At 54.6% G+C, this 17,632-nt stretch overlaps 2 protein-coding genes across 5 annotated transcripts in view; both read left to right on the top strand.

Annotated features, from left to right (window-relative positions):
* Nucleotides 1-10,321, top strand: part of UVSSA (UV stimulated scaffold protein A) — a 42,939-nt gene extending 32,618 nt beyond the window's left edge. For all 4 annotated transcript variants that reach the window (XM_030801128.1, XM_012499750.2, XM_030801129.1 and 1 more), the window contains 4 exons: nucleotides 2,281-2,464; nucleotides 3,111-3,219; nucleotides 6,049-6,223; nucleotides 8,147-10,321. In XM_030801128.1, coding sequence (XP_030656988.1) covers nucleotides 2,281-2,464; nucleotides 3,111-3,219; nucleotides 6,049-6,223; nucleotides 8,147-8,240 — 562 coding nt within the window. In that variant the 3' untranslated portion in view covers nucleotides 8,241-10,321. The remainder of the gene's footprint in view (nucleotides 1-2,280; nucleotides 2,465-3,110; nucleotides 3,220-6,048; nucleotides 6,224-8,146) is intronic.
* Nucleotides 10,322-12,966: 2,645 nt separating this feature from the next.
* On the top strand, nucleotides 12,967-16,720 carry LOC100597862 (cysteine-rich PAK1 inhibitor). The gene is given in 10 exon segments (XM_030801299.1): nucleotides 12,967-15,341; nucleotides 15,344-15,529; nucleotides 15,532-15,800; nucleotides 15,802-15,824; nucleotides 15,827-15,859; nucleotides 15,862-15,918; nucleotides 15,921-16,158; nucleotides 16,160-16,225; nucleotides 16,227-16,405; nucleotides 16,408-16,720. Coding segments are annotated over 10 exon segments (1,281 nt in total). The 5' UTR covers nucleotides 12,967-15,296; the 3' UTR covers nucleotides 16,593-16,720.
* The last annotated feature ends 912 nt before the right edge of the window (nucleotides 16,721-17,632 follow it).

The following is a 17,632-nucleotide window of genomic DNA, read 5'->3' as shown; positions in this document are numbered from 1 at the left end:
TCGAGCTCACGGCTTCATGTTTCCCCCAACTTCCTGCAGGCTGCTGTGGGGACCGGCTTGATGGAGTTGCAGCCTACACATGGCAACGGCCCGGGCTGGGGAAGGGCCCCGTGTCAGCTGCGTGGGTGGGGGTGCATGGGCTGGTGCAGGAGATGGCACCTGGGTGCCGCATGTGCCCCATAGCCAGTTGAGGGCCACACTCCTCCTGGCTGACCCCTAGCCAGGATGGTAGGGGCTGCTCACCCCACATTCCCTCACCACATTTAGGGATCTCGGAGAGCCTGGGCTCGCCCCTTTCATCCAGGAGGTCAAGACGATGCGGGTCTGGGAGGCCGGGGCCTGGCCAGGCCGTGGTGGGAGACAGGACTGACGGGGGGTGGCGGCCACAGGCAACCACTGGAACTAAGCCGTCCTGGTACACAGAGGGCTGGCGGGCCCTGGCTGGGTACAGTGGCTCACACCTGTAATCCCAGCACTCTGGGAGGCCAAGGCAGGTGGATCACTTGAGGCCAGGAGTTCAAGACCAGCCTGGCCAACATGACAAAACCCCATTACTACTAAAAATATAAAAATTAACCGGGCGTGGTGGTGCGTGCCTGTAGTCCCAGCTACTCAAGAGGCTGAGGCAGGAGAATCGCTTGAACCCAGGAGGCGGAGTTTGCAGTGAGCTGAGATCGTGCCATCACACTCCAGCCTGGGCAACAGAGCAAGACTCTGAAAAAAAAAAAAAAAAAAAGCCGGTGGTCCTCAGCAGAGGGGAGCAGAGGGGAGTATCCCTGCACCTGGACGGGGAGGAAGCGGTGGGGCCTGTGGTGTGGCTGCTGTGCGCCAGCTCCTAAGTGTTCTCACTGCAATCCACAGGGCGTCTCTGGTCCGAGTTCGGATGGCAGAATGCATCGCTGCTTCTCACACGGGGCCTCTGGTGTGGCAGGAGGCATCTGGCCAGGCAGTCAGGCACCCTTGGGGGAGCCGCATGTACCCTCCTTGACTGCGGGGCACATGGCCGGGTGCTCTTCAGCCCACTAGGGCTTTGCCCGAGATGCCTCTGCCTGTAGTGGGGCCAAGGCCCCGGGCAGCACGTTCTGCCTGCGTTCCCACCCACTGCCTTATCCCAAACCAGCCTCACCCCAGACCAAGGTGGATGCAGAAACGAGGTCTAGGCAGTCCCAGGGCAGGGCCTCCTGCTGGTCCCTTCTCCCTAACGGGGGCCATGCCTGGGGCTGTGCACCTGTCTGTGGACCTGGGGTGAGGGCAGGGATGCTGGGCCCTGCTCCTCCAGCACCCTCGGGCACAGGGTGTGGGAGCCCGGCAGCTTTGGGCAGAGCCGACCATTCCCCAGTCAGCAGGCAGTGAGCAGCCTCTCATCACTGGGAGCCCTTGGCACTGCCCATCTGTCCTCCCCAGTTCCTGCTGGCCCCAAGTGTGGCTGTGTGCCCTCGAAGGAGGCCTGGTGACAGCACAGGGGCAGTCGGGTCTGTGTGAGGGCCCCTCAGACACTTCTCCCCTGCCTGGGCATCCAGGTGGGCAGGGGGCAGAGTCCTCTGAGGCCGGCCTCCTCTTGGCCGGCACACCCAGCTCCCCCATCCCATGGCATCCCCAGGAAAGCGTCTCTAACCAGGCTGGTGACAACAGCAGAGCATGGCAGCGGACACACCTGGGAGACCTGGGACGCCTGGGAAACCAGGGGCAGCGGAGTCTGGTCTCCAGCACCCGGCCCCTCTGTGCTGCCAAGGGCTGAACGGCCTTCGCGCCTTCTCCTGGGTGCACTACCGCCCTGTCCTTACATCCCTGCAGTGGAAAGACGACCTTCATGTGGATGCCCCGTTAGCCTTCAAGGTCACGCCTCAAGGACCCAGCAGCTGTCGCCCTTGCCCTGTAGAGAGAACCCATCTTGCAGGTGGCAGTTGTGCCCATGGTCTCACGGCTGGTTCACGTGGAGTCAGAATTCAGACCCAGGCAGGAGTGACTGTGGTCTCGCAGCTGGTTGATGTGGTGTCAGAATTCAGACCCAGGCGGTTGTGCCCGTGGTCTCGCAGCTGGTTGACGTGGCGTCAGAATTCAGACCCAGGCAGGAGTGACCGTGGTCTCGCAGCGGGTTCACGTGGCATCAGAATTCAGACCCAGGCAGGAGTGACCGTGTTCTCCTGCCTGGGTGCTGTCTGCAGGGTTGGGGTGGCTGGGCTGCAGTGGTGTTTGGCCTTCCCCTGTGCCTGCACCACTGTGGCCACGCTCTTCTGGGGTCCCTGCAGACGCTATGAGGGCCTCTGGCTGTGTCTGCAGGTCTGACTCCCAGCACCGCTTCTGGAAGCCCAGCGAGGTGGAGGAGGAAGTGGTCAACACCGACGTCTCCGAGATGCTCTGGAGCCGCCACATCACTTTTGCCGGGAGGTTTGAGCCTGTGCAGCACCGGTGCCGTGCCCCGAGGCCAGACGGCCGGCTCTGTGAGCGCCAAGACCGGCTGAAGGTGAGGCCATGGCCCGAGGGCGGGGTGGGTGTGGGCTGGACCAGGTGGGGCAGCCAGAGGGGTGCTGAGCCCCACCTGCCCCTGCCCCGGGTCGGGATGCTCGTGAGCACTGAGAAGCCCACGGAAGGGGCTTGTCCGCGGTGGGCAGAAATTGCTTAGCCATTGGCCATCAGAGAATGGTGTCTGGGGCTCCTGCCCAGGGCCCTGAAGCCTGACACCTGGGCACACGGCTTGGGGACTCTCCAGGGGCCAGGACACACAGTGTCCTCCATGGGCGCAGCCCGGGTCTGTGCTGGGCCTGGGCTCCTCAGAAGTGAGGAGAGGCCAGGGGGCCAGGGCAGCTCCCAGCCTGGCAGCTGGGCATGGTGCCGGGGGTGGCTATGGCCATGCTGGCCTGAGGGAGGCCTAGACTCTCCACAGCTGCCCAAGGGCTCCCGGCTCCAGAGGAAGGACGGAGCCATCCCCACGTCCCTGTGGCTCTCAGGACGCCCTCCCCTGAGGGGTGCGTGATTCCAGGGTTGTGTACACTCTGGCTCCGTGATGCTACCCTCCCTGGTCGCTGTTTGTGTCCGAGTCATGGTGGGGGGAGGTGGTCAAGGCGGGCGGACCCCTCCCCACCATCGGCCACTGTGTCCTCGCCGTGCAGTGCCCTTTCCATGGGAAGATCGTTCCAAGGGACGACGAAGGACGGCCGCTCGACCCGGAGGACAGGGCTCGCGAGCAGCGGCGGCAGCTGCAGAAGCAGGAGCGCCCAGGTAGGTCTGGGTGGGGCGGGCACCATGGGAGGCACAGCCTGGGACTCGCTGCCACTAGTGGCCCGGGGTGTGTCTGCAGAGTCACAGAGCACCCACTCTGCCAGCTTGGTCCACGGAGCTACAAGCCTCTCGGTCATAACTGGTAGAATCAGGAGGGGATGCTGCCCCGAGGGTCCTGGGTTTGGGGGCTCCGGAGGATGCTCCGGCTTCAGGGGGAGTCAACATGTTCGTGAGGCCCCGACCGGGATGTGGGCACCCACGGCCCCGAAGCCACAGGTGCCATCTGCGTGGCTGGGTCCTGCTTCCTCGTTGTGTTTTCAGGCAGGTGAAGGCCTTGAGGCGAGAGAAGTGATTGGGCTGAGCCCAGAGTGGCTTCCAGGAACCCCTGTGGCCTCCTCAGCCATGCCCTGCACCTGCCTCAGTGTGCAGGTGGCTACAGCTCTGTCCAGGAGGCGTGTGGCCACCGCTATGGCGGCAGGAGTGTGGGTGCCCGGCGGCCCCGGACAGCAAGGCCACTGTGGGGCAGCACTGCCATGTCGCAGGGCCCATCCACCCGCCCTGTCTCACCCCAGGCCCATCTGCCCACCCTGCATATCTGTTTTCCAAGGAAGATTTGTTTTTAGAGGCCCTGGCCAGCCTCAGGTGCTCTCTCTCCTTTTTAAATCTGATTTGGCTTTTTTTTTTTTTTTTTTTTTTGAAGCAGGGTCTCTCTCTGTCACCCAGGCTGGAGTGCAGTGGCACAGTCACGGCCTCCCAGGTTCGAGCAATCCTCCTGCCTCAGCCTCCCGAGTAGCTGGAATTATCATGCCACCATGCCCGACTAATTTTTGTATTTTTATTTTTAGTAGAGGTGGGGTGGCACTGTATTGCCCAAGCTGGTCTTGAACTCCTGGATTCTCCTGTCTCACCTCCCAGAATGCTGGGATTACAGGCGTGAGCCCCCGTCTGGCCTCGGTCCCTTCTGGAGAGTGGCCATGCCTGCAGGCCTCGCCCTGGCCCGAAGCAGGGGCGTCACACCCTGTCTTGAAGAGCACCGCTGGGGGCCCAGGATCCCTTCCAAGCTGTCTCTGTCATGGCTCCCGGGCATCTTGCACTCTGGTCATGAGAGGCGGATGTTGAGTGCAGCCTGATGCCCAGAAGCAGCAGCTCAGCTCTGGGCGGTGGGAGGGCCCTGACCTGCTAATCTCCGGGTGAGGCCTTCCCTGGTGGCTCACACTCAGGAGCAAATTAAGTGCCTATTTTTTGTGTCAACCCTGAAGAGTATCTGGTTTTCCAGCCCTTGGTGACTTGTTAACAAACAGGTATCAGGCCGCGGGCTGCGGCCAGCGCTGGCCAGTCAGATGTGAAATAGCATCTCTTTACTAACTACAGTATTGATCCCCGCCTCCCTCGCGCACGGCGCAATTTTCCTTTCCCTGGCGCTAACCTCAGTGACAATGTGCGTGGTGCTGCAGGGCCCGTCAGCGCCCAGGAAGGCCGCGCGGTCCCAGCAGCTATTGATTTTCCTCAAAGGCTTTTAAATTGCTCCTTCATTTCACTGAGACGCTCGCTCCATCTCTGCTGGGTGCCGGGGCTTTTTCGTTGTGTTTAAACAATTGCTCCATTCACTGGGTTCCTAAACTGTGACGCCTTCTTATTACTGGGAGATAAACTGTTTGGACAGTTTTCCTTAATCTTGGATTAATCGTTCCTGTATCTGAATTGTGGGCCCCGTATTCCTTCACTTCAAAGAATCCACTTGGGAGGCCTGGCCATCCGTCCGAGGCGCGGGCATTCCTCCAGGGATGTGCCCCCGTGGCCTGGTCGCCCCCGTGGCCTGGTCCCGCTGGCTCAGCTTGTGGGGTCCTGTCTGCAGGAGCAGGTGCCTCTGGAGCATTGGTGCCCGGCCCCTTTCTGCGAGCCAGGGTTGTCTGTAAGTCCCTCGGCCATCACAGTCCCGTCGGGGTGGCCTTCCCGAGCCCGACCAGCACCACGCCTGGTGGAGGCCCACCTCCGCCTTGTGTGGGGAACCCCGCAGGAAGTCTGGGCCTGTGACCCCCGAAGGCCTCAGTGCCATCTGCACAGTGGGTACTCTCAGCCTGGGAGGCTGCCCAGTGGGGCTGCTGACATTTGTGTCCCTTCACTGCCACAGGGCCTCAAGCAGACAGTGCCCGGCTTGCTTGGGAAGGGCAGTTCTGTCTCGGAGAGCCCCAGCTTGCATTTCTGAGGCCTGAGGCCAGGTCGTCTTTGGATCAACGAAAAAGAAAAGCCCTTTGCGGAGCCTCATGCTCGGCCCAGCCCTGCCACACGCACCCCCACCAGCAGGCGTGTCCAGCAGGGCCACCGTTTGCCTAGTGGGGCTCGGCCCAGCCCTGCCACACGCACCCTCCCCCAGCAGGCGTGTCCAGCAGGGCCGCCGTTCGCCTAGTGGGGCACGGTCCAGCCTGCAGGCAGGAAAGTAGCTTGTGGATGGCGCCACCCCCCAACCGCTGGCCTTGGCCGCCTTCCAGCCTGGGAGGTCCATGGGTACCCTAGGAGTGGCCTCTGGGCCCAGCCCCGGCTCCCCATCTCTGGGCTGCAGGGGTCTGGGGGGGTGTGGGGCGGTGGGGGTGAGCTCTGTGTCGCCTTCACCCCATGGGGGCCAGCATGCCCACCCTCCCCAGCCTGTTGCTCAGGGAACCCTACCCGCCGAGCATCCTCTCAGGCTTGCTGGTGCCAGGGTACGGCCGTGGGCAAGCCGACCCGGCCCCCCTGTCAGGACGAGACCAAGAGCCCCTCCTGGGGGCCTCGGATAAGAGGGGCTCTGGTCAGTGCCAGACGTCTCCTGAAGTGCTTGAATTTTGTTTGCAGAATGGCAGGACCCTGAGTTGATGAGAGACGTGGAAGCAGCCACAGGGCAGGATCTTGGCTCGTCCAGGTACAGCGGGAAAGGCAGGGGGAAGAAGAGGAGGTACCCCAGCCTCACCAACCTGAAGGCTCAGGCCAACACCACCCGCGCTCGCATTGGGAGAAAAGTCTTCGCCAAGTAAGAGTGGCTGCTGGGTCACCTCCCACTGTGTGGCCCCCCGTGTGAGGGTGTTCGAGGGAGGCCATCTGAGCTCCAAGATATTCCAGGGACTTGGGGCCTCCAGGGGCTCCCCTGCTTTGAGTTCCCCTGGGGGACCACCTGGCCTTTCCCCGGGGAGGGGCAGTGCCAGCCAGCAGGGGCGCAGGCAGGGTCTGATCAGGAATGCCCCTGAGCATTCCCCAGGATAAGAGGGGCTCGACCGCCAGGCACCGCCATCCTCGCTTAGTGGGGGAGCCATGCCAGGACACAGGCCTCGGCTGGTGCAGAGTGAGCCCCCTCATCTCTCCCTTGCCTGGCTGTGCCCCCAGGTCAGTGCCTGCGTATTTCTGCAGCAGTGACTTCAGGGAGGGCGGTGACTGCAAAGGCGGGCAGAACGGGGGTCCATGCGTCAGCCCCAGCAGAGCCCAGCCCCAGCGTGGCTGCTCTGAGCACTGGCTCTGGGAGGCTGGCCTGGCGTCTCTGCAGCCCAGCGTGGGCCTGTGTGACTGGTGAGGACTCAGCGGGACCAGAGTGCGAAGCCCACCAGCCCGGCGTCCCTGTGTGCGGTCTGTCAGCTGGGGCACCAGCCACTCGCACGGCCTTGTGTTTCTGCCTTCACGTTGCTTTGTTCTCGCCCAAGAATATCCAGAATGCTTGTTTAGAAGCCACCTGAGGCTGTTGACTCCCTCCCAAATCAGTGCCAAGTCCCTGCTGGTGCAAGTTTGTCTGGTAGCACCAGTGAGGTGACTCCCACCCGTCACTGTCCCGGAAACCCTCCCTTGGACACACCTGGAAGGTGCTAAGTGCACCAGGCGGAGGAGGCCCCTCCTGGCCAGCATGACCGTGCACCGGCCTGAGCGGGCTCGGGCAGGAGGCGCCTTCACAGCACTCAGACCAAGCTTCCCCCGGGCTTGTGGGTGGCGCATCCACAGCCTTGCTTGGTGGGGCAGGGGCGCCGGTGGGGGCTGTGGAGAGGCTGCCTGGGACCCCTGGCGCAGGGCTGGACCCGTCACGTCTGCCGGCCACCCAAGGCGCCCCGGCCCCCGGTAGCCCCGGGTGAGGCTGTTTTCCCGTGGATCAGCCAGGGGCAGCGGCCAGCCTTGGTGCTGAGGCCCAGGAGGAGGAAGGGCCAATGGACCCGTGCCACGCCTCTTCCCTGTGTCTCATGGGGACAGTGAAGCCCATGGCAGGAGCTGGCTCTTCACAGCAGCTCTGTGGCCCAGACCCCTCCCTACAGAAAGGATCTGGGGTGACCACAGGCGAAACCCTGCCTCGAGGGGCCCCCATAGCAGTGCCTGGCAGCCCCACAGGGGCCGCAGCTGAGCGGCAGCTTCACCACATGGTGGCCTCAGGCACTGCCGGCTCCACACCGTCGTGCGTCACAGCACCTGAGCTGCTCAGCACAGCACATCTCATCCTGCTCCCCGGAATGCCTGCCCGGTCCACGCCCTCCCTGCTGCAGCCCTCCAGGTTTCTAGCCCTGGCTGTGGAGCCATGCGTGCAGCAGCGGGCAGGGCCATCCTGATGCCTCCTGGCTGCATCTCCTGCAAGGCCACTCCCCAGGAGGCCAAGGGGGAGGCTGTGCCCTCATCCTGGAGCGCGGGAGGCCACGGGAGAAGTGCCAAGGTGGGGCTGGGGCCACCTTCACCACGCAGAACCACCCGCCACAGACCCAGGTTCTGGGACCTGGGGTGGCCCTTTCTAAGCCTGCCTCTGTCTCGGGACAGGGCCAAGGGGCCCGTCGCCCATCTGTCTCTGAAGGTGGCACCCACAGGCAGTCTGTCAGTATCCGAGGGCAGCAGTTGCCCCAGGACCAGTGCCTAACCTTGGCGATGGCACCACTTGGAGCCCAGGCCCCTGTTGGAAGCCTCCCAGGTCACATCTTGCCTTGTTTCCCCACAGGGCAGCTGTGCGGAGGGTAGTGGCAGCCATGAACCGGATGGACCAGAAGAAGCATGAGAAGTTTTCAAACCAGTTTAACTACGCACTGAACTAGAGAGCGGGGCCCAGTGCACTGGCCATCAGCGCTTTCTCCCTCTGCCAGTGTCTCAGGACAGCAGAGTGGGCGTGGGTCTGGGCAGTAACCATGCTTTTTCTGTTACTGTGTTTGATGTAAAGAAATGGTGCATTGAAATGCTCTGAAGGTATGGCCGCTCTGCTGCTACAGGGTTCGGCATCGTCTGGTGATGGGTCTGGCCTCTCAGAAGAGGCTCTCGGGCCTGGAGATGTGAACACCGGCAGCAGCCCTGTTCCAGAGGGTATCTGCGAGTCCTCGTGAGGCCTGTGCATGTCGTGGTGTGGGGTTCAGCACGGACGGAATGTGGGTGCAGCTCAGCCTTCAGAGCGTGCGTTCCCCAGCCAGGAGGTGACCACGCAGAGGAACTCTGGGAAACCCACTTTTGTGCAAATGCTGTTTTTAACACAGACACAAAGGCTAGTGAACCGTTCAGTTATCCGCTTTCTGTTTCTGGATGTGCCTTTTCATATGTGTGGCCTCTTGTGTCTGGCTTCTTGCTTCTTGCACTTGGCATTCTGTTTTCAAGGTTTATCCATGCAGTTCCCCTCCAATGTATAAAACAGAGGAGGTGAAAACCTGTCCATGCGGAAGCTTGTGCACACATGTTCACAGCAGCATTGAAGAAGGATACTGAACATCTTCTTGTGGGCTTACTGGCCATTTGTGTATCTTCTTTGGAGAGGAGTCTATTCAAATCTCTTGCCTGTTTTTAATTGAATTATTTGTCTTGAGTTGTAACTTTTTTTTTTTTCTTCTTTTAGAGATGGGCTTTTGCTCTTACCCAGGCTGAGTGCAGTGGCATAATCATAGCTCACTGCAGCCTCAAACTCCTGGGCTCAAGCAATCCTCCCACGTCAGCCTCCCAAGTAGCTGGGACTACAGGCACACGCCACAACGCTTGGCTAATTTTTTAAATTGTTTGTAGAGATGAGGTCTCACTGTGTTGCCCACGGTGATCTCGAACTCCTAGCCTCAAGCGATCCTCCTGCTTTGGTCTCCCAAAGTGTTGGGATTACAGGCATGAGCCAGCACTCCTGGCCAGGAGTTTATATGTATATTGTGAAAACTAGATCCTCATGTGATTTGCAAAAACTTTTTTTTTTTTTTTTTTTTTTGAGATGGAGTCTTGCTCTGTTGCCAGGCTGGAGTGCAGTGGCGTGATCTGGGCTCACTGCAGCATCCACCTCCTGGGTTCAAGCGATTCTCCTGCGTCAGCCTCCCAAGTAGCTGGGACTACAGGCGTGCACCACCGTGCCCAGCTAATTTTTGTATTTTTAGTAGAGATTGGGTTTCACTGTGTTGGCCGGGATGGTCTTGATCTCCTGACCTCGTGATCCGCCTGCCTCGGCCTCCTGAAGTGCTGGGATTACAGGCGTGAGCCACCGCGCCCGGCCGATTTGCAAAAACTTTCTTCCGTACTGTTGTTTCACTTTCTGGACGGTGCCCTCTGAAGCACAGAAGTTAATTTTGATGAAGTCCAGCAATTTATCTGCTTTTTTCTTTTGTTGCTTATGCTTTTGCTGTCACATCTCAGAAGCCATCACCTAATCCAAGATCAGAGAGATTTACACCTAGTTTCTAATAAGTATTTTATAATTTCAGCTCTTACGTGTAGATCTTTGATCTGTTGTGAATTAAGTTTTGTGTGTGGTGTAACAGCCCACATTCCTTTGCATGTAGATAATCCAGTTGTCCCCGCACCGTCTGTTGAAAACATTATTTTTCCCCATTGAATTATCTTCGCACGGTTATTGATAATCAATTGACCAAAAATGTACAGGCTTGTTTGTGGGCACTTGACTCTATTCCACTGACTTGTTTAACCTTATGCCAGTACCACAGTGCCTTGATCAATGTTGCTTTGTCGTGATAAGTTTTACTTTGTTCTGTTTCAATGACTATTCTGCATTCCCTGCATTTCCGAATGAATTTTAGGATCCGCTCATCAGTTTCTTAAAAAAAAAAAAAAAAAAAAAGCAGCTGAGATTTTGATAGGAATTACATTAAATCTAGAGATTGGGATGTATTACCATCTCAATATTAAATCTTCTGAGTCATGAGCTTCTGATTATCTTTCCATTTATTTGGGTCTTTTTAAATTTATTTCAACAGTATTTTGTAGTTTTCAGTATATAAGTCTTTCACTTGTTAAATTTACTCATATTTTGTTATTTTTGATTTATAACCAAAAGGATTATAAATGCAATTATAAATTATTAAAAGATTATAAATTGCATTTATAAAAGCAATACAAATGTAATTGTTTTCTGAATTTCATTTTGGGGCTGATCATTGCTAATATGTGGAAGTACAACTGACTTTTGTGTATTGATCTTGTGTCCTGAATTCCTTGCTGAACTTGTTTATTCATTCTAATTAGTTGTGTGTTCCCTAAGATTTTCCATACACAAAATCATGTCATCTGCAAACAGCTTTCTTTCTAATCTGGATTTCTTTTATTTCTCTTACCTAATTGCTCTGGCTAGTACCTCCAGGACAATGTTGAATAGATGTGAGAACAGACATCCTCATCTTACTCTTGACCTTAGCGGGAAGCTTTCAGTCTCTCACCATTGAGTGTGATGCTAACAGTGCAGTTTTGTGTAGATGCTCTCCATCAGGTTGAAAAAGTCACCTTCTCCTCCCAGTTTGTTGCGTGTTTTTGTCATAAAGTATTGAATTTTGTCAGATGCTTTTTCTCCATCTGTTGAGATGATAGTATGATTCTCGTCCTTTATTGTAGTGATACAGTGTATTACATTGTTTCTCATATGTTGAACTGACCTTGCATTCATGGGGTAAATTCTGCTTGTTCATGGTGTATAATCCTTTTTCTATGCTGCTGGATTTGGTTTGCTAGGATTTTGCATCTGTATTCATGAAGGATATTGGTCTGTAGTCTTTTTGTGGTGTGTTTGTCTGGCTTTAGTCACGTCACTACTGACCTCATAGATTGAGGTGGGAAGTGTTCCTTCCCCTCCTATTTTTTGGAAGACTTTGTGAAAGGTTGTTAATTATTTAAACATTTGGTGGAATTTACCAGTGAAGGCTGAGCTTTTCTGTGTGGGATTTTTTTCCCGAATTCAGTATCTTCCTTTATTATAGATCTGTTTAGTTCCAGTAGTTTGCATCTTTCCAGGAGTTTGTCCCTTTCTAGGTTCTTTGTTGCAATCTGTTCATGTATAATTGTTCATAGCATTAAAAAAATTTTTTTTAACTGACAAGGTCTCACTCTGTTGCCCAGGCTGGAGTGCAGTGGTGCAGTCATAGCTCACTCCAACCTCAGACTCATGGGCCCAAGTGATCCTCCCACCTCAGCCTCCCCAGTAGGAAGGACCACAGGCATGCACCACCACATTCAGCTAATTTTCTATCTTTGGTTTTGTTTTGTTTGAGACAGAGTCTTGCTCTGTCACCCAGGCTGAAGTACAGTAGCACAATCATGGCTCACTATAGCTTTGACCCTCCCAGACTCAAGAAATCTTCCCATCTCAGCTTCCTGAGTAGCTAAGACTACAGGGGCCTGGCACTATGACTGGCTAATTTTTTAAAAGCTTATTTTTGGTAGAGATGGGGTCTCACTATGTTGCCCAGGCTGGTCTCAAACTCCTGGCCTCAAGAAATTTTCCTGTCTTAGCCTAGCAAAGTGCTGGGATTACAGGCATGAGCCACCACACCCAGCCCTAATTTTCTTTAAAAATTTTTTGTAGAGACAGGATCTTGCTGTATTGCCCAGGCTGATCTTTGTCGAACTCCTGGCTTCAAGTGACCCTCCCACCTTGACCTCTCAAAGTGCTGGGACTGTGGATGTTAGCCAGTGCTCCCAGCCTATCCATAGTATTTTCTGGTTTTAGTAATTTGATGCTTCTTTTACTCCCCTCAGTCTAGCTAAAGAGTTATCAATTTTGTTGATCTATTTAAAGAAACAACTTCTGGTTCTGTTGATTTTTCCCTATGATTTTCCATTCTTTATTTTGTCATTTTCCACTGTAATCTTTATTATTTCCTTTGGGTTGCTTTGGGTTTTATTTTCTCTTCTTTATTTCTTAAGATGGAAAATTAGCTTCCTGATTTGAAATCTTTCTTTTAATACGGACATTTGTGGCTGTAAATTTCACCTCAGCGCTGATTTATTTTTATTTATTTTATTTTTTTTATTTTTTTTATTTTTGGCAGCCAAGAGATCTTTATTGGAGAGGTAGAGGTCAGGTCGCGCGGGGGAGAGAGAGAAGAGAAGAGAGAGAGGAGAAGAGAAGAGAGAGAAGAGAAGAGAGAGCGCTGATTTATTCATCCCTGAAGTTTTGGCTTATTATGTTTCCCCTTTTTTTAATCTAAAAGTATATTCTGATTTCTTTGGTGATTTCTTCTTTTATCTCTTGGTTATTTAAGAGTTTGTTGTTTAATTTCCACATATATGTGAATTTCCCAGGTTTCCTTCTGTTATTGACTTCTTTTCTTATTTTTGAGAGACAGGATCTCACTTTGTCTCCCAGGCTGGAGTGCAGTGCTGTGATCACAGCTTACTGCAGCCTCCACCTCCCACCTCAGCCTCCCGAGTAGCTGAGACTACAGGCATGAGCCACCAAGCCCGGCTAAATTTTTTAAAATTTTGCTGTAGAGACAGGGTCCGAATGTGTTGCCCAGGCTGTGTTGGAACTCCTGGGCTCAAGTGATCCTGCCGCTTTCGCCTCCCAAAGTGCTGGGATTACAAGCGTGAGCTACTGTGCCTGGCCTGTTACTGATTTCTTATTTCACTCCATTATGGCTAAAGAACCTAGATTGTATGATTTCCCATCTTTTGTATGTATTGAGAGTTATGTTATTGCATACCATATTTTCTGTCCCAGAGTGTTGAAGAATATCTATCCTGCTCTTGTTGGGTGGAGTGTTGTATAAATGCCTGTTGGGTCTGATTGGTTTGTAGTGTTGTATAGATGCCTGTTGGGTCTGATTGGTTTGTAGTGTTGTACAGAAGCCTGTTAGGTCTGATTGGTTTGTTGTCTGATTGTTTACATCTTCTCTTCCCTTGTTGATCTTCTGCCTAGTTATATTGATATTGAATGTGAGGTATTGAATCCTTCAGTTTTGTCAGCTTTTGTTTCATAAATTTTGAAGCTCTGTTAAGTGCATCTGTGTTTCTATTTCTTTCTGATGAACAGACCCTTTTATCATTATGACATGTCCTTCTTTGTCTCTAGTGAAAAAAATGTTGTCTTTAAGTCCCATTTGTATGTTATTAGTATAGCCACTCAGGTCTTTTTTGATTATTGTTTGCATGGTATCTTTTTTCACCCTTTAACTTACATTGTATCTCTGAATCTAAAGTGTGTTTCTTGTAAACAGCATATAGTGGGATCGTGTTTCTCATCTGTGCTGCTGGTCTCTGCTGTGAATCTAAAGTGTGTTTCTTGTAGACAACATATAGTAGGATCGTGTTTTTCATCTGTCCTGCTGGTCTCTGCTGTTTGAGAGGGATGTTTAATCCATTTACATTCAGTGTGATTACTGAGAAAGTTGGATTTGTATCTGCCATTTCTAACTTTGTTTTCTATATTGTCTTTTTTGTCTTTTTTCCTTTATTTCTCCATTACTTTTTTGTGTTAAATGGACATTTAATTCTCTTGTAACATTGTAATTTCCTTGTCTATTTTACTGGGTTTTTTTAAAAGTAATTTTCTTAGCAGCTGCTCTGAGTATTACAGTAACAACGTAAAACCAATCAAGTGTTCAGATGAACTTAATAATGTACAAAAACCTTCACTTCCAGTAGCTTTGTTTCCTCTCAGCTTCTTAGTGCTGTATTTGTCATATAAATGCTACCTTTTAGATTGTAAGTCTGTCCACAGTCTCGTAATTATTGCTTTATGCAGTTGTCTTTTAAATCACGTAGAAGAAGAAAAGATGTACAAACAGAAATGAGTATCTGCTGTCTCTGTTGCTGGCTTTGCAGTTGTCTTTTTTGGTGTTCTTTGTGTGGATTTGAGTGTGGTGTCTTGGACTTCAGCCTCAAGTATTTCTTGTAGGACAGATCTTCTAGCAATGAATTCTCTTTGTTTTTGTTTATCTGAGAATGTTGTAATTTCTCCTTCTCTTCTGAAGAATAATTGTGCTGGATATGGCTGACTTGGTTGGCCCTCTTTTTCTTTCGGTCCTCTATAGATGTCATTCCACCGCCTCTGGCCTCTGTAGTTTCCGTGGCGGGAGCACCACACCGTGTCTCAGTCTCTTTAGCTTCTGACTGTTTGACTGTGGTGTGCCTAATTGTGGATCTTTCAGTGTGTCCTACCTGCAGTTCTTTGAGCTTCTTGGATATAGAGATTAATATTTTTTGTAGTCTGATTGTTTACGTCTTCTCTTCCCTTATTGATCTTCTGCCTAGTTATATTGATACTGAATGTGGGGTATTGAATCTTTCAGTTTTGTCAGCTTCCTGTTCAGCCAGTGACTGGACAGAGAACCCCTTTAAGTGCTTTGCACCGGTAACTCTCACAGTTCTGCCGACACACAGTTCATGGATGGTGTGTGTGCCTTCAGCGCCCCATCGCGGTTCCGCCGACATGCAGTTCATGTGTGGTCAGCGCTCCAGCAGGCAGCTGCCAACTGTGCCTTTGCCTTCACTTCTTACTTGCACACAGCCGCAAAGCCAGCCGGAGGTGAGGGCCAGGGCAGCTCAGGTTCCTCTCGGGCGCACACACAGCTCTGTGCCTGTGTGGGCACAGCCTTCCGTGCCTCCAGGAGTGTGGCATAGCTTCTTGGCGGCCACTGTGGGCGTCTCGTTCCTCAGATCTTCCTTTCATAGTTATGTAGTTGAATTATCAATCTTTCTTGGCTTCTAAGTTTTGTGTTCTAGTTAGAATGCTCTTCTCCACTCAAAGATTATATTTGAAATGTTACCCATGTTTTCTTCTAGTACCTTTATGGGTTTCATTTTCATATTGAAATCATTGATCTACTTCTAGTTTTTGATACAAAATGCATGCCAGGAAACCCAGTTTTTAAATTTCAAGTAGCTGTCCAGATGTCCCTGCACCTCTTATGCATGAGCCCTCGCTTTGTGCCGATTTGGAATGCCCGCCTGCTCACACACGTGCCCATGTGGAGTGCCCGCCTGCTCACACACGTGCCCATGTGGAGTGCCCGCCTGCTCACACGTGCCCATGTGGAGTGCCCGCCTGCTCGCACGTGCCCATGTGGAGTGCCCGCCTGCTCACGTGCCGATGTGGAGTGCCCGCCTGCTCACACGTGCCCATGTGGAGTGCCCGCCTGCTCACACGTGCCCATGTGGAGTGCCCGCCTGCTCACATGTGCCCATGTGGAGTGCCCGCCTGCTCACGTGCCATGTGGAGTGCCCGCCTGCTCACGTGCCATGTGGAGTGCCCGCCTGCTCACGTGCCCATGTGGAGTGCCCGCCTGCTCACACGTGCCCATGTGGAGTGCCCGCCTGCTCACACGTGCCCATGTGGAGTGCCCGCCTGCTCACACGTGCCCATGTGGAGTGCCCGCCTGCTCACGTGCCCATGTGGAGTGCCCGCCTGCTCACGTGCCCATGTGGAGTGCCCGCCTGCTCCACGTGCCCATGTGGAGTGCCCGCCTGCTCACGGCCATGTGGAGTGCCCGCCTGCTCACACGCGCCCATGTGGAGTGCCCGCCTGCTCACACCGCCCATGTGGAGTGCCCGCCTGCTCACACGCGCCCATGTGGAGTGCCCGCCTGCTCACACGCCCATGTGGAGTGCCCGCCTGCTCACACGCCCATGTGGAGTGCCCGCCTGCTCACACGCGCCCATGTGGAGTGCCCGCCTGCTCACACGCCCATGTGGAGTGCCCGCCTGCTCACACGCGCCCATGTGGAGTGCCCGCCTGCTCACACGCGCCCATGTGGAGTGCCCGCCTGCTCACACGCGCCCATGTGGAGTGCCCGCCTGCTCACACGTGCCGATGTGGAGTGCCCGCCTGCTCGCACGCGCCCATGTGGAGTGCCCGCCTGCTCGCACGCGCCCATGTGGAGTGCCCGCCTGCTCGCACGCGCCCATGTGGAGTGCCCGCCTGCTCGCACGCGCCCATGTGGAGTGCCCGCCTGCTCACACGCCCATGTGGAGTGCCCGCCTGCTCACACGCGCCCATGTGGAGTGCCCGCCTGCTCACACGCCCATGTGGAGTGCCCGCCTGCTCACACAAAGCCCTGGCATGGTGGCTCTGTAGGTTTCCTGTCCTGCCAGCCGAGTCAGATGCTGTTACTGTACATTCTACTCATGGTGGCTTTTTAATACGTTTTTATGTCAAGGACCCCTTTTATATTTCTCTCCACCTCGAGATAAAGTGGGAATATTAGGGATGAGATGGAAGAGGAGAGGGTGTTTTTGTAAAATTGAATTCAGGACTGATTTGTTAGCCTGGTGCTTTTTGTATCAGACCTTGTAATGAATTTTCATGAATGCTGATTAAAAGACAAACCTGTGACTCTGTATTTGTGACCAAGTGAGGGGCCCTGTGGGGTGGGGGTGCTGGGCTGGCCCTTCTGGCTGGTGGGGTGAGGGGGTGGGGCCTGTGCCCCTGGGAGCAGCTCCAGCACTGCGGGCTCAGGGCACTGTCAGTGACTTGGCACTAAGGGGGTGCTGGGGGTGGGCCCTCCTTTTCTCAGATCCCCTCAGCAAACCGCTTCCACCCACACTTGCCACAAAGTGGTTTGGGTGCCCATGAGCCAGGCAGACGGAGGGGGTGGAGGAGCCTGGGGCGGTCTGGCCTGCAGATGCGTTTAGAGCCAGAGGGCGGGGCTGTGCCCGGTTCCTGCAGGAACCACCACGGGAGCAGGTTGCCCCCTCCCCAGGGAGGGAAGGGGCCAGCGAGGATTCAGGCCGGGAAGAAGGCTGGGCCTGGGCAGCCCAGGAAGGGCTGGGGTTCCTGAGGACCCTGAGAGTGGTCCCACGACTCAGGAAGAACCTGCAGACTCCCTTTGCCTACCCTGCCTGCCAGAGGGACCCCCAGCAGTTCCTGGGGCCTCCCAGGAGCTCCCTGCAACACCCTTGCCCCCAGCCCTGCACACCTGGGGTTGACTGAGCCTGGGACGCTGAGGAGCAGCACAGAGACCAGGGGTCAGCAGCTTGCCTGTCCCTCCCCTGCGTCTCTGCACTGACACAGGCCGGTAGCCCAGGCAACCGGGCTTTAAAAACAGGACCATCCCCAGAGGCTTCAGGCCCAGAGGGGACAGGGCAGGCACTGTGGCAGCCTCGCATTGCAGGCGGGTCACTGCAGCTGGGGGGGCCTTGGCAGGTGCACACTGTGAGTCCCAGTGAGGATGGGAAGGGAGCTCCATTGGTCCGGCATCCACAAGGAAGGGCAGAGCCAGTGGAGGCTGCAGAGAGAGCCCAGGGT

This window comes from Nomascus leucogenys, chromosome 20 (assembly GCF_006542625.1).
Source record: "Nomascus leucogenys isolate Asia chromosome 20, Asia_NLE_v1, whole genome shotgun sequence".
Classification (NCBI taxonomy): Eukaryota; Metazoa; Chordata; class Mammalia; order Primates; family Hylobatidae; genus Nomascus; species Nomascus leucogenys.
This window is presented reverse-complemented; position numbering and strand designations above follow the sequence as displayed.